Source organism: Antechinus flavipes, chromosome X, assembly GCF_016432865.1.
Source record: "Antechinus flavipes isolate AdamAnt ecotype Samford, QLD, Australia chromosome X, AdamAnt_v2, whole genome shotgun sequence".
Lineage (NCBI taxonomy): Eukaryota > Metazoa > Chordata > Mammalia > Dasyuromorphia > Dasyuridae > Antechinus > Antechinus flavipes.
This window is the reverse complement of record NC_067404.1, coordinates 4,499,163-4,514,957: the sequence shown is the minus strand read 5'-3', so window position 1 is coordinate 4,514,957 and position 15,795 is coordinate 4,499,163. Positions and strand designations below refer to the sequence as shown.

Genomic DNA, 15,795 nt, shown 5'->3' with positions numbered 1-15,795 from the left:
CTTTCAGAATTAGGCAAATCTACATTTTAAAAAAGAAATTAAAAAATGAGAAAAGGGTGAATTCATAACCAATGAATATGAAATTAAAGTAATTATTAGGAAGCATTTTGCATAATCACATGTCAGATAACCTACATATCTATGTAAAATGGATGATTTTTTTAAAAATAAAAACTGCACATTTTCATAGAAGAGGAAATAGAATACTGAAATAACCCCATCTTGAAAAATAAAACTGAATAAGGAATAAGTTGATTTTATATTTGAATTCTACTAAATATATAAGGAACAATTCATTCCAATACTACATAAAATGTCTGTAAAATGAGGGAAAGAAGGTGTCTTCCCAAAGTCCTTTTATTACAAAAATAGAGTTTTGATATCTAAACAAGGGAGAACAAAAATAAATTGTCTTCATGAATAGCTATGAAACATTTGAAATCAAATCATAGGAAGAAAGCATATACTATGACCAGTGGGATTTATACTAAGAAGAATGCAGGGCTGTTTCAATGTTAGGAAAACCTATTTCAATGTTAGGAAAATCAGTCCAAATGACAAAACCAACAAAAATCTTGAGCTATTATTGACAGATACATAAAAAAGCTTTTGACAAAATACAATACCCATTCTTATTTGAAAACACTAGAAAGCATAAGACCCAATAGAAAGTTATTAAGATGACAAGTAATACCTTTTCAGAATAAAGAACAAGCATTATTTTTGAGAAGAATAAACCTGAAACCTAAACCTAAGTTAGATCCGGAGTGAATCAAGGCTGTCCCTTAACACTGCAATTATTTAGTATTACTACTATATTATGACAAATAATACTACTAGCTGTAGAAAGAGGACAAGAGAAGATGGCGGAGAGAAGGCACACAGCTGCGTAAGCTCCATGTTTTCTCTCACTATCCATTTCATTACAAGCCTCTGAATTAATGCTTGACTGAAAAAAAACCCACAAATAGTTACCAAGAGAAGCCATCCTTGAGATTTGCCAGGAAAGGTCTGTTTTTGCTCGAGGGCTGGAACAGTTTTAGATGGGGCGCAGGCTGATGGCAGGCAGCTCACAGCCGAGCAGACCAGAGGGGGGTGGGGTGTGATCTCAGCCGTCTCTGCGGGGAGAGCTTTGCTACAGGATTGGATACTTTGCCCTGGCAGCAAGTCAGCAGCCCAGCAGAGAAGCTAAAAACACCGGGGCTGAAGAATACAATCCCAAACAGCTGGAGTTTCTCGGGACCTGGCCACCCCTCCCCCCCCCCCCAGTATCTCAGCACGCTCTCAGAGTCTCAGAGCGCAGGTGCAGCACAGCCATCGCTGTCCTGTTAGGGCCTCGCTGCTGCCCTGCCCCACAGTCTGTAGAGGAAGCTTGGGAACACCACCCAGCCCAAAAAAGAAAGCAGATTCCTATGGAGTTTTTTCTTTTTTTCTTTGCTAGTTTGTCTTTGATTCTTCTCTGATAAAATGAGCACAAAATTTAAGTGGACCTTAACCCTTGACAGCTTCTATATGGATAGAGAGCAGACTCTAAACCCTGAGGAGACTAAAATCAGACCGTGTCCAGGTGATTCCCCAAAGGAGGAGATCATCTGTTTCTCAGCACAGATGAATCTCATAGAAAAAATTAAAAAGGCTCTCGCAAGAGAGCTAGAAGAAAAATGGGAAAAAGGAGAGGGAGGCTTGGCAAGAGAGTCCAGAGAAGTCATCCTGCTCATTTAAAGACAGAGTGGATAAAGAAATCAAATCCTTGAAAAAATAGGATTAGTGAACTGGAAACAGAAAATAGCTCTCTAAAAAATAAAATTGGCGAGATGGAAAAAAATTCCATAGAACAAAACAACCCACTTAAAAACTCAATTGGACAATCAGAAAAAGATATTTAAAAAAGTGAGTGAAGAAAATACTTCACTGAAAATCAGAATCGAACAAATGGAATTGAATGACTTGAGGGGACAACAAGAATCAGTCAACCAAAACCAAAAAAATCAAACAATGGAGAAAAATGTGAAATACCTTCTTGGGAAAACAACGGACCTGGAAAATAGATCCAGGTGAGACAATCTGAGAATTATTGGACTCCCAGAAAAATATGATGAAAAAAAGAGCCTGGACACTATTTTCCAGGAAATTATCAAAGAGAACTGCCCAGAAGTCATAGAAACAGAGGGTAAAATAGACATTGAAAGAATTCATCGATCACCTACTGAAAGGGATCCTAAAATCAAAATACCAAGAAATATAGTGGCCAAATGCCAGAACCCTCAGATGAAGGAAAAAATACTGCAAGCGGCTAGAAAAATCCAATTCAAATATAGAGGAGCCACAATAAGGATCACCCAGGATCTAGCAGCATCCACATTAAACGATCAAAGGGCCTGGAATATGGTATTCCAAAAGGCTAAGGAACTCGGTCTGCAACCAAAAATAACTTACCCAGCCAGAATGAGCATCTTTTTCCAGGGAAGAAGATGGACATTCAACGAAATAAGCGAATTTCACCTATTTTTGATGAAAAAACCAGAACTTAACAAAAAGTTTGATCCACAAATATAGAACTCAAGAGAAACCTAAAAAGGTAAAAAGAAATCTTGGGAACTATATTTCTTCTATAAAGATGTATAAAGAATACATGTATACCTTGTTCTAGAAATTAGAGGTGGAAAGGACATTGTACCAGAAAAAGGGTAAAGTGGGGGTGCTACATCTCATGAAGAGGCAAAGGAAACCTATTATATCTGAGAGAAAGAATGAAGGGGGATAAATATAGTGGGTATCTTTCTGCCATCAGAATTGGCTTTAAGAGAAAAATTTTAGACATATTCAATTTATGGTGAAACTTCTCCCACCTCATTGAAAAGCGAGAAGGGAAAAGTGAAAAGGGAAGCAATAAGGTGGGGAGGGATACTAAAAAGGGAGGGCTGTGAGAAGCAAGTGGTGCTCACAAGTTTAATACTGGGGACGGGGGTACGGGGGAAAGAAGGGAGAAAAGCATAAACAGAGGTTAACAAGATGGCAAATAATACAGAATTGGTAATTTTAACCATAAATGTGAATGGGGTGAACTCCCTCATAAAGAGGAAGTGGTTAGCAAAATGGATCAAAAGCCAGAATCCTGCAATATGTTGTTTACAGGAAACACACCTGAAGCAGGGAGATACATACAGAGTAAAGGTAAAAGTTTGGAGCAGAATCTACTATGCTTCAGGTGAAGTCAAAAAAGCAGGGATAACCATCCTGATCTCAGATCAAGCAAAAGCAAAAATTGATCTAATTAAAAGAGATAAGGAAGGGCACTATATCTTGCTAAAGGGTAGCATAGATGATGAAGCAATATCAATATTAAACATATATGCACCAAGTGGTGTAGCATCTACATTCTTAAAAGACAAATTAAGAGAGCAAGAAGAAATAGTCAGCAAAACTATAATAGTGGGAGATCTCAACCTTGCACTTTCAGAATTAGATAAATCAAGCCACAAAATAAATGAGAAAGAAGTCAAAGAGGTAAATAGTATACTTGAAAAGTTAGGTATGATAGATCTCTGGAGAAAAATAAATGGAGACAGAAAGGAGTATGCTTTCTTCTCAGCAGTTCACGGAACCTATACAAAAATTGACCACATATTAGGACATAAAAACCTCAAACTCAAATGCAGTAAGGCAGAAATAGTAAATGCATCCTTTTCAGATCACAATGCAATGAAAATTACATTCAATAAAAAACCAGGGGAAAGTAGACCAAAAAATAATTGGAAACTAAATAATCTCATACTAAAGAATGACTGGGCGAAACAGCATAGTCATAATTAATAACTTCACCCAAGAAAACAGCAATAATGAGACATCATATCAAAATGTGTGGGATGCAGCCAAAGCGGTAATAAGGGGAAATTTCATATCTCTAGAGGCCTACTTTCATGAAATAGAGAAAGAGAAGGTCAATGAATTGGGCTTGCAACTAAAAATGCTAGAAAAGGAACAAATTAAAAACCCCCAAACACTAAACTTGCAATTCTAAAAATAAAAGGAGAGTTCAATAAAATTGAAAGTAAAAAAAAAAACTATTGAATTAATTAATAAAACTAAGAGTTGGTTCTATGAAAAAACCAACAAATAAACAAACCCTTAGTAAATCTGATTTAAAAAAGGAAAGAGGAAAATCAAATTGTTAGTCTTAAAAATGAAAAGGGAGAACTCACCACTAACGAAGAGGAAATTAGAGCAATAATTAGGAGTTACTTTGTCCAACTTTATGCCAATAAATTCGACAACTTAAATTAAATGGAAGAATACCTTCAAAAATATAGCTTGCCCAGATTAACAGAGGAAGAAGTAAATATCCTAAACAGTCCCATCTCAGAAAAAGAAATAGAACAAACTATCAATCAACTCCCTAAGAAAAAATCCCCAGGGACCAGATGGATTTACATGTGAATTCTACCAAACATTTTAAGAACAATTAACTCCAATTCTATATAAATTATATGAAAAAATAGGGATTGAAGGAGTCCTACCAAACTCCTTTTATGACACAGACATGGTACTGATACCTAATCCAGGTAGGCTGAAAACAGAGAAAGAAAATTATAGACCAATCTCCCTAATGAATATGGATGCTAAAATCTTAAATAAAATATTAGCAAAAAGACTACAGAAAATCATCCCCAGGATAATACACTATGACCAAGTAGGATTTATATCAGGAATGCGGGGCTGGTTCAATTTTAGGAAAACTATTAGCATAATTGACTACATCAATAACCAAACTCACAAAAACCATATGAATATCTCAATAGATGCAGAAAAAGCATTTGATAAAATCCAAATCCACTCCTAATAAAAACACTTGAGAGGATAGGAATAAATGGACTTTTCCTTAAAATAGTCAAGAAAATATATTTAAAACCATCAGTATACATCATATGCAATGGGGAACAACTGGAACCTTTCCCAGTAAGATCTGGAGTGAAGCAAGGTTGTCCACTACCACCATTGTTATTCAATATTGTATTAGAAACACTAGCCTTGGCAATAAGAGTCAAGAAAGAGATTAAAGGAATTAGAGTAGGCAATGAGGAAACCAAACTATCACTTTTTGCAGATGATATGATGGTATACCTACAGAACCTCAGAGAGTCTACTATAAAGCTATTAGAAATAATTCATAACTTTAGCAAAGTTGCAGGATATAAAATAAATCCCCATAAATCGTCAGCATTTTTATACATCACCAACAAAATCCAACAGCAAGAAATACAAAGAGAAATTCGACAGCATAAAATATTTGGGAATCTATCTACCAAAGGAAAGTCAGGAATTATATGAGCAAAATTACAAAAAAACTTTCCACACAAATCAAATCAGACTTAAATAACTGGAAAAATATTAAGTGCTCTTGGATAGACTGAGCAAATATACTAAAGATGACAATACTCCCTAAACTAATCTATTTATTTAGTGCTATACCAATCAGACTTCCAAGAAAATATTTTAGTGATCTAGAAAAAATAACAACAATATTCAAAAGATCAAGAATCTCAAGAGAATTAATGAAAAAAATCAAATGAAGGTGGCCTAGCTGTACTTGATCTAAAACTATATTACAAAGCAGCAGTCACCAAAACCATTTGGTATTGGCTAAGAAATAGATTAGTTGATCAGTGGAATAGGTTAGGTTCACAAGACAGAATAGTCAATTATAACAATCTAGTGTTTGACAAACCCAAAGATCCTAACTTCTGGGATAAGAATTCATAATTTGACAAAAACGACTGGGATTACTGAAAATTAGTATGACAGAAATTAGGCATGGACCCACACTTAACACTATACCAAGATAAGATCAAAATGGGTCCATGATTTAGGCATAAAGAATGAAATTATGAATATATTAGAGGAACATAGGATAGTTTATCTCTCAGACTTGTGGAGGAGGAAGAAATTTGTGACCAGAGATGAACTAGAGACCATTACTGATCACAAAATAGAAAATTTTGATTACATCAAATTAAAAATCCTTTGTACAAACAAAACTAATGCAAACAAGATTAGAAGGGAAGCAACAAACTGGGAAAACATCATCACAGTCAAAGGTTCTGATAAAGGCCTCATTTCCAAAATATATAGAGAACTGACTCAAATTTATAAGAAATCAAGCCATTCTCCAATTGATAAATGGTCAAAGGATATGAACAGACAATTTTCAGAGGATGAAATTGAAACGATTTCCACTCATTTGAAAGAGTGTTCCAAATCACTATTGATCAGAGAAATGCAAATTAAGACAACTCTGAGATACCACTACATCCCTGTCAGATTGGCTAAGATGACAGGAGAAAATAATGATGAATGTTGGGGGGGACGCGGGAAAACTGGGACACTGATACATTGTTGGTGGAGTTGTGAACAAATCCAACCATTCTGGAGAGCAATCTGGAATTATGCCCCAAAAGTTATCAAACTGTGCATACCCTTTGATCCAGCAGTGTTACTACTGGGCTTATTATCCCAAAGAGATACTAAGGAAGGGAAAGAACCTGTATGTGCCAAAACGTTTGTGGCAGCCCTGTTTGCAGTGGCTAGAAACTGGAAAATGAATGGATGCCCATCAATTGGAGAATGGCTGGGTAAATTTTGGTATATGAATATTATGTAATATTATTGTTCTGTAAGGAATGACCAGCAGGATGAATATAGAGAGGACTGGTGAGACTTACATGAACTGATGCTAAGTGAAATGAGCAGAACCAGGAGATCATTATACACTTCAACAACGATACTGTATGAGGATGTATTCTGATGGAAGTGGATTTCTTTGACAAAGAGACCTAACTCGGTTTCAATTGATCAATGATGGACAGAAGCAGCTACATCCAAAGAAAGAACACTGGGAAATGAATGTAAACTGTTTGCATATTGGTTTTTCTTCCGGGGTTATTTATACCTTCTGAATCCAATTCTCCCCGTGCAACAAGAGAACTGTTCGTTCTGCACACATATATTTTATGTAGGATATACTGTAACCTATTTAACATGGAAAGGACTGGTTGCCATCTGGGGGAGGGGGTGGAGGGAGGGAGAGGAAAAATTGGAACAGAAGTGAGTGCAATGGATTATGTTGTAAAAAATTACCCTGGCATGGTTTCTGTCAATAAAAAGTTATTAAAAAAAAAGAGAGAGAGAGATAATGACCAGTGCAAATTCTTCACGTGATGGAACCCCAAATTTTGGTGCTTACCATCATCTGATTTCTAGATCATCTACAACATTATCACTGTTGATGTTAAAATCATGTTCCCATTTCGACCTTATCTTGGTATAAGTTGTGACATTTTAATCTATGTTTAGTTCTGCCTACCTGCTTTCCAGTTTTCCCAGCAATTGTTGTCACATGAAGAAATCTTCCTGTCAAAGGTGGCTCTTTCATTTTGCCAAACACTGCATAACTGGTGTCACTTCTTACTGTGTATTGTGTGCCTAATCCAGTCTAGTGATCCTCTTCTCTATTTCTTAGACAGTACCACATTATTTTCATGATCACTGTTTTGGTCATAGTATATGCTTTCTTCCTATGATTTGATTTCAAATGTTTCATAGCTATTCATGAAGACAATTTATTTTTGTTCTCCCTTGTTTAGATATCAAAACTCTATTTTTGTAATAAAAGGACTTTGGGAAGACACCTTCTTTCCCTCATTTTACAGACATTTTATGTAGTATTGGAATGAATTGTTCCTTATATATTTAGTAGAATTCAAATATAAAATCAACTTATTCCTTATTCAGTTTTATTTTTCAAGATGGGGTTATTTCAGTATTCTATTTCCTCTTCTATGAAAATGTGCAGTTTTTATTTTTAAAAAAATCATCCATTTTACATAGATATGTAGGTTATCTGACATGTGATTATGCAAAATGCTTCCTAATAATTACTTTAATTTCATATTCATTGGTTATGAATTCACCCTTTTCTCATTTTTTAATTTCTTTTTTAAAATGTAGATTTGCCTAATTCTGAAAGGGAAAAGTGGGAATCACCCATTAGTGTAATTTGAATATTTATTTCTGTAATTAGCTTTTCCTTTAAGAAGTTGAAAGCTCTGTGATTTCCATATGTATTTAGTATTGTCACTACATTATTTTCTTATGATATTTTAAAGCAAAAATGTATTTTCCTTGCTTATCTCTTTGAAGTAGGTCTGTTGTTGCTTTTGTTTTGTCTGAGACTTTTCTTAATACTGGTATGTACCTTGAAGTTACATGTCACCGCTTTAGCTGTTCACACTCATTTTTATTGCTAATTTTCCCAACTTATTCATTTGAGTGTATGTTTATGTTAGAGTTTTCTGTTTCTATAGTGGGAGTACTTTGAGAAATGCAGTCTCTGATCCATCAGCTTTTCTCACGCTGCTATTTTCAGAACAAATTCTGTATTTCAGTGGTTGCAGGGTAATGTGATTTGGGCTGACGGGTGGTCCGTGCTTGACTGCTCTGGGCTATGGCTCTTAATCAGGAAGAAGCTCTGATCTCTTGAGACTGCAATAAATACAGCTACATTGGGTCCCTGCTACCTTACAACTGTTGAGGTTCAAAAAGAGACCCTAAAAATTTGGGGTGGCCGACCAGGGTAGGGAGGGGCTTCAAAAGCATTTGAAGGCTTGAAACCATCTGCACGCCAAGGAGCAAAGTTTATTGTAATTGCAATTGAAGCAGACTAAATTCCAAAAAGATTTTATCCGAGAACCAGGAGCAAGAGGATAAATTTATAAGAATAGACAGAGAGAGTTGGAGTTTGATATCACTGATGAACTAATTTTATTATGCATCTCAATATTGAGTTTTATGACTTGGTCTGGTATGCACCTCAATGTTGAATTCAATAGTTTAGAGGTGAGAACTGAAGAGCAGTCTGGAATGCACCTCACCATTTTTTTCAGAAACCTTGTTTTACTTGAGTACAGATTGTTATCTGGCAGCCAGCATAGTTCCATAGCAACCCCAAGGGCTTGTGGCCTCAGAGCTACTGCCACATTTCTCCTAGAAGCTGTATTCTGTCACAACCAGAAGCAATTCTGGTCCTCAGGGCCCTTGATCTTTGTGAATAAAAAGGATACAGTTCCTCCAGATCCTTACACCTTCTTGCCCCCAAGTACCCTTTCTCTCCCTAGAACTGGGACCCAGTATTCTGTAGGAGCCAAAAAGTACCAAACAGCTTCTAGTCTTTCATCCAGGGCTAGTACAGGGGTCACTTCCAATCTCCTTGTGACAAATGACCAGGTCCCCTTACTGTCTCTGGCTTCTGAGCTACAGAAGGGTCTGTGGCTTCTGCTGTCACCACTTTGTCCCATGGATGGCATTTCATCCACATGGGCTGCAGGGCAACCTCAGCCCCTGGGTTACAGATCTCTTCTTCCAACCTTGGAAAGGGTCTTGGGCCAGAAAAATATCCTTGATCTTTTATTGTGTCACCACTTAAGAATTTGATATGAGCTGTGAATTTAAAGGGGAATTGTGAGAGAGCTTGGCTTTGTGCTTCCTGTACTGTGCCATGTAGCTAATGACTTCTTGAAATGCACGGCTGATCATTTGATCTTTCAGGAGATACAGGAATCCACAAAGGGAAAGGCACAATTTCCCTTGAGTTGGAGCATTTTTCCTGGTTGTACTTTCCACCTTCAATATCCTCACTTTCATCATCCCCTCTTGGCTTTCTTGGCATCCTTCACACCCCAGATAAGAATCCATTTTCTACAGTAAGTCTTCCTTGAGCCCCCTAATTCTAGCCCCTAACCCCTGCTTATTACTTCCACTGCATCCTGTACATAGAATGATTCTCCAGAGTTGTTTGCATCTTCTTTTCCCCAGAATTTAGCTCCTTCAGCACAGAGACGGCCTTTTGCCTTTCTTTAGATTTCCAGCATTTCCTTAGCTCAGTGCTTGACACATAGTCCCAGAATTTTATTGACTGATTGGATTCTGGATCAGATTTTCACTGATAAGTTTTAGAAAGAAATTTATGAAGTCACTTGGTAGAGGAGACTGAGCCAGAAAGGCGGGTGTGGTTCCCTCTTGTCCAGGCTCTGGAAGGTTTCTGTTACATAGAATACAGTGCAGAGTATGCACACATAAATTGGGGGGGGTGGGGGGGAGCAAGATGCGCATGCGTGCCTGGGTGGCCCTTTGTCCCTTCCCCTGCATTCTGATCTGTCTTCTCAGGCCTGCACAAAAGAGGCTGAGAGCCGCCCTCCCCCCAGACCACCCCGTTCCGCTTCTGCTCTGGGGGCTGTCAGGAATCCAAGTCCTGTTCAAGGGCTGGGGCTTTGCAGATGCTGCTGAGCTATTGTGCTCTTCCTTTCCGTGGAGTCCAGGAAGGAGCCTCCTTCCTTGACCTCTCTCTTCTGCAATGTGTTCTCCCCCTCCCAGTTTCTGTAAAAGAGCCGCCCCTCAACCACCGCAAGCAGAGCTCAGCTGCTGTCCCCTGCTCCTAGCCCCCGCAGCCTGGCCTCGGAAACTGAGGACCCTGGTCAGCGCCAGGCCCCCCTCCGGGTGGAAGATGAACTGCGGTCCCCTCCCCTAGCCGGGCTGGGTGACGAGGGTCGAGAGCAGGGCTCACAACTGCTCTGGGGCTAATGTCCCAGAGCTTCCCCCCACCCTTTCCTCCTCTTTCTAGTCCCTTCCCCCTACGCTCTGGGAGGAGACCAGCCCCCCCAGGTGACGTCACAGGACCGTCCCTTCCCAATCTCCATTTCTGTAAGTCTCTTTTGTCTGGAGACGAGGATGTGCTGGGAGTGGAGCGGATGGAGGTCTGTGCGCCCCTCATCCAGTTCCCTACCTTTCCGCCTTCACAGCGATCCCCTCCGTTACCCCCATCTTACCCTCATCTTCCGGACGGACCCATCCTGAGGGTCCTGAGGAGCCTAAGCCTCAGTGAGTGAGGTAGGTGTCCCTCCCTGCTCCTGCCTCAGCCCCTCCCTTTCTTCTTGTCTCATTGCAGCCTTTCCATGAAGCCCCTTCCTCCCCAACTGGCTTTCCTTCCTGCCCAGGAGGATGTGGGTAAGGGTGGCGACAAGGCCCGGGGAGCATCGACACCTTTGTCTGTCTATGTGTGTGATGTGGAGGTAGCTAAGATCATCCTGGGCGTGCCTGTGTCTTTGTCCGTGTGGAGGAGTGGGTGGGGGTGGGGGGGAGTGTGTGTGGGAGTGCCTGCACCTGCCTGGTGCTTCGTGCCGGCTCAGGGCTCAGTCTGGAAGACTGCGGGTTCATGGGGTGGACTGGGGAGCGAGGAAGCTCCCTCTCTCCTCATCTCGGATGGATGTTTCCACCTTTTTCCCCCTACATTCCTACAGTCCCTGGCTTGCTCTGGAGGTTGAGGACTCCGACAGCCTAGCAATTCGGCTTCTTTTCACTCAATATTTTTGCTACTATCTTACCTTGGAGATCAAAGGGAATGGAAATGTTTGCTAATGCAAGTATATCTTAATGTACTAAAACCCAAGCTAAAATATGGATTTATCTAGAAAAAAGAGTGGTTATTTTATATCTAAGGATCTCTCTCTTTACAAAATAATTTCCCTTTATTTTTTTCCTAAAAAGTCTTTCTTTCTTCATTTTACATACAAATATTATACAGCATTCATTTTGATAAGAATGTGAAGATCTCTTCCCCGCCCCTTCTCCATATTCTCTTTTGTATGGTGTTTTTTTTTTTTTTAATTAAATGACATTTTTTTTCATTCTGGTTACAACTAGCTTATGATGAAAAGGATGTTTCCATGTACCTTGCTGTGGAACAAAGAATGGGATGGGTTCCTTAGCCTTTGAATTTAAATGATATACAGGCTGAAAGAGAGAGAGAGAGAGAGAGAGAGAGAGAGAGAGAGAGAGAGAGAGAGAGAGAGAGAGAGTTGTTGTAATGCCTGGCTTCTCTTCTGATGAAGGATTTGGAGTTTGAGAGCTTGGATTTTTTCCTCTGAAAATTTTCTGTCCTTATCTTTTGTTCTAGGGAAGAATGATTCTTTACCTTGGAAATGGGAATCAGTTTCTTCTATATCTTGCATATATGCAACCACCCATAGAGATTTTTGCTACCAAGGTCTTTTTTCCTCAAGTAAGTGTTTTGCTTCAGATTTTAACTGCCTTAGGATTTAGGGCAATTTTACAGAAGCAGAATTAATCTTCTTTTATTTTCTCTGTTCCTTGTTCTGTCGTGATCTCTTTCCCTGTCCATAGATGCAAAAAGTAATTTCCTCTTTACTCCTCTAATTTGCTATAGATTCCCTTTTTACATCTAATTCATAGATACATTTGTAATTTAATGTGATCGTTGGTGTGAGGTGTCCATGAGCTATCAAATTTCTGGGAAACTTATGTTTGCTCAGCCCGTTATTAAAAGTGAAATAGTGTGTCCTTCCCTGCCCTCCTCCCTGGTCTCTTTGGATTTCTTATACACTAAGCTTCTTTATTTTATTTGCTTATATACATTTCACACATGATCTTTTGCATTGATCGGCGTTTCAATTTCAAGAAGTTCATATTGTTTTCTGTGTGCCTATGTAGTGAGAGAGAGTCATCTTCCTGAGTTGAAATCTGGCCTCAGCTACTTACTAACTGTGGTACCCTCAACAAGTCATTTTACCCTGTTTACCTCAGTTCCTCATTTGTCAAATGAGCTACCAAAGGAAACGACAAACCCTTCCAATATCTTTGCCAAGAAAGCCCCCAATAGGGTCAGGAAAAAGCCGACAGTACCGAACAACAACAAATGGTTTCAAAATCTCTGATTTTTACTATAGCTTGAGATCTATTGCTGATAATTACTACTCCCAAACCCTGTCTTTCCCGCTTCCCTCAATTCATTATGTCTATTTATTGATGTTTTCTGTTTCTCACATCACTAGGGTCCCCCATGGATTCTGCCCTCTCCCTGAGAGTGCCATGCCATGTAACAAATCACATGTTTTTGTTTTAGGGAGGAACAGAAAAGTGAGCCCAGCTGTTTGATGCATTTGGGAAAAGGAAGGCAGCAGTGTAACACCTGCGGACCTCTCACCTCCTGGAAGAGGACAGGTGATGGTGTCTTCTCTTGTATCCTTTTCAGTCTTTAACATTTTCTTACGAGTCCTTTCCAGTTTTCGCTTTAGCGTTCTTTCCATTTAAATTGATATTGTTTACTAGATAGATAGATAGTTTTCTTGGCTTTGCCTACGTCACTTTGCATCATTTCACAGAGAGCTTTCTCTGCTTCTCTGTACTCAACACACTCTTCATTTCTTATAACAATATAATAACATTACAAAAGATTGGTTTTCCTGCCTTGTCTGGCCATTACTCACTTGAGAGCATCTACTTTGTTTCCAGTACATTGCTGTCACCAAAAAGTGCTGTTGTAAGTTTTTTTGCAGTATGTGGGGACTGTTTTCTTATTGGTGCCTTCTCATTATGTAATGGATTATTTGTTTTAAGGGCTTTGGATATTTTTGTTACTTTCTTTGCATGATTCCAAAATTACATTCCAATGAACCTCATTGTTTTTGGCCTGAAGAAACAATTGTGATTTACACTCACTGCGCCATCAAAACCCACACGATGACCAAATGTGGCTTAGGCTAGTATGTATTATTGGAAACTCAGTGAAAGCCAGAGGGATTTGGATTCGAGGCTTTGTCAAGTAGCTCCTTCTGAATTCCAATGGGCTTTATCAAAGTCTGTTTTTTCTAAGCTCTCTTTCAAGAAACCATAAATGAACTAGATGGAACAGAAGAGTTCAATATCCCAGTTTGTTTTTCAAATATAAAATTACATAAGTGGGCAAGAGACCAAAATATCTAGCTTCCAGACTCAGAGACATGCTGCGAGGTTGATGGCACCAAATTTCTATTCCTTTGGACAAACATCTTGAACATGATCCTTTAATACTGTGTCTTCTATACCTAAACCATTCCACTAAATCACTACTTTGTTTTTTCCTTTTTATATATTTATTCATTTATTAAAACAAATTAAATATAGAAAAAACAAAATAGAAAAACATTGTCATGTGCACAAAAGAATGTGAGAGGATTCAAAATATGAAATAATAGATTTCCAGCTCCAGAAATCATGCATAATTAATAGTACACATTTTATTGAGAATTGCCCATGTATTCTTTGTTTCCTTTTAGGTTCGCTTTTGTTTGCTGCTGTACATTTTTTTTTACATTATATTTCCCTTCCCATTCCCCCCAGGCTCCCCCAAGAAGGCTACAATTAAGTGTTGAAATATTTGTACATAAATACACATACATATACACGGATACATACACATATTTATGTAAGCATACAAGCACACATACTTAGACATGTATAATCATACTCATATATACATACACATTTATATGTATTTATGTGAGATAGATGGTACAATACCTGTTTGTTCTCTGTTTCTCTGAAAGTGGATAACATCATCCTTCATGAGTTCAAATCTTTTTATCTTTTTTCTAAATCTACCAAATGGTCATTTCTTACATCATGGCAATGTGTGTGTGTTTGTGAGGAAGAGATACAGAGCGAGAGAGAGAGAGAGAGAGAGAGAGAGAGAGAGAGAGAGAGAGAGAGAGAGAGAGAGAGAGAGAGAGATTTGACTTGTTAAGAGTCAGGGAAGGTGGGAGTACAAGCCTCATAGGTTACAGGGACCCTTAAAAGATATCCTACTGCTTCATAAACCAACCTCTTGCTCTGTTCTCCAGTGCGTAGAATCAGAAACAACTGAGTTCAAACCCTGCCTCCCATACTTACAAATTGTGCGACCCTTATCAAGTCTTTTTACAAGTCTCCCCCATTTTGGTGCCAGACTGGGCTAATTAAACTCAATGCTGAGGTGGTTTTCCCGAGGCTCTCCTATCTATATTTGAGAGGAAACAACCTTGGAAGGACACAGACTAGCCAAGGAATGGCCCAAATTAGAGTACGCCACAATGGGAAGGTAGTGGATTCCACAGGAAGAAGCAGACCTCAGCAGCATGGACTATATGGATTCTCATGACAGATGGTGAGACTTGATACTAATTCAGGGACAGCTGAGGCCCAAGTTCAGTGTATAAAAAAACCTCCTCGGTTGCCTGTACTTTACCTCAGCTCTGCTGGTGGAGGAGATGCCCTTTTCCTGTAGGAACTGATTAAACTGCTTTCTGCTCTGGCTCTTAGAAACCTCTATTTGTGGTCACTGTCTCACACAAACTGGTGCTGTCTTTTACTTCACTTTGTATTTCCAGTGCTTACTATACTGCCTGGCACATAATAGACACTTAATAAATGTTTATTAACTGACAAAAAAAGAGATGCTATAGAGATTAATTTCAGGAAAACAGACGAATCTATCAAGGGAATAGGCAGATATTTGCCCATGCCACGGGACACTGGTGCCCATCCCCATCCCTGGCAAGGCTTTGTCTTTGCCCGCCTGGAGAAATGAAGCTGAGCTCCCAAGACCCCTCCCCCCAACCCTTCCTTGGAGAATCTAGGATCGTGCTCTGCCTTGAGCCTACCTCCAGGTAGATGATAAACTGGGGTCCCCTCCCCTGGCCAGGCTGGGTAATGGCACTTGAGAGAAATGATTGGGAGGGAGTTGCCACTGTTCATTGACATACTTCAAGAGCCCCTCCCCTCTCATCTCCCTCCTCCTTCTGTTCTATGTGGAAAGAAACCCTTACAGCAATCTTTGTCAGAGATGGAGGAGGAGGAGGAGGATTGGCATAGTAAGAAGAGGAGGGGGTGGGAGCTGTGTGCAGCTGGAGATCTGCCTGCCCCCAATCCCTA

At 39.2% G+C, this 15,795-nt stretch overlaps 1 protein-coding gene across 45 annotated transcripts in view; it reads left to right on the top strand.

Moving 5' to 3' along the window:
- LOC127542973 (uncharacterized) overlaps positions 1 to 15,795 on the top strand; it is a 294,969-nt gene that overhangs the window by 38,059 nt on the left and 241,115 nt on the right. For 7 of the 45 annotated variants that reach the window (XR_007948978.1, XR_007948955.1, XR_007948950.1 and 4 more), the window contains 3 exons: positions 10,997 to 11,055; positions 12,005 to 12,109; positions 12,971 to 13,068. The exons of 23 other annotated variants lie outside the window; for them this stretch is intronic. Coding sequence is in view for 6 of the 22 variants with exons in the window: in XM_051968935.1 (XP_051824895.1) it covers positions 10,997 to 11,055; positions 12,005 to 12,109; positions 12,971 to 13,002 (196 nt within the window). In the remaining 16 variants the exon portion in view is untranslated. 15 more of the 45 variants (XM_051968934.1, XM_051968936.1, XM_051968930.1 and 12 more) reach the window with 12 other exon arrangements.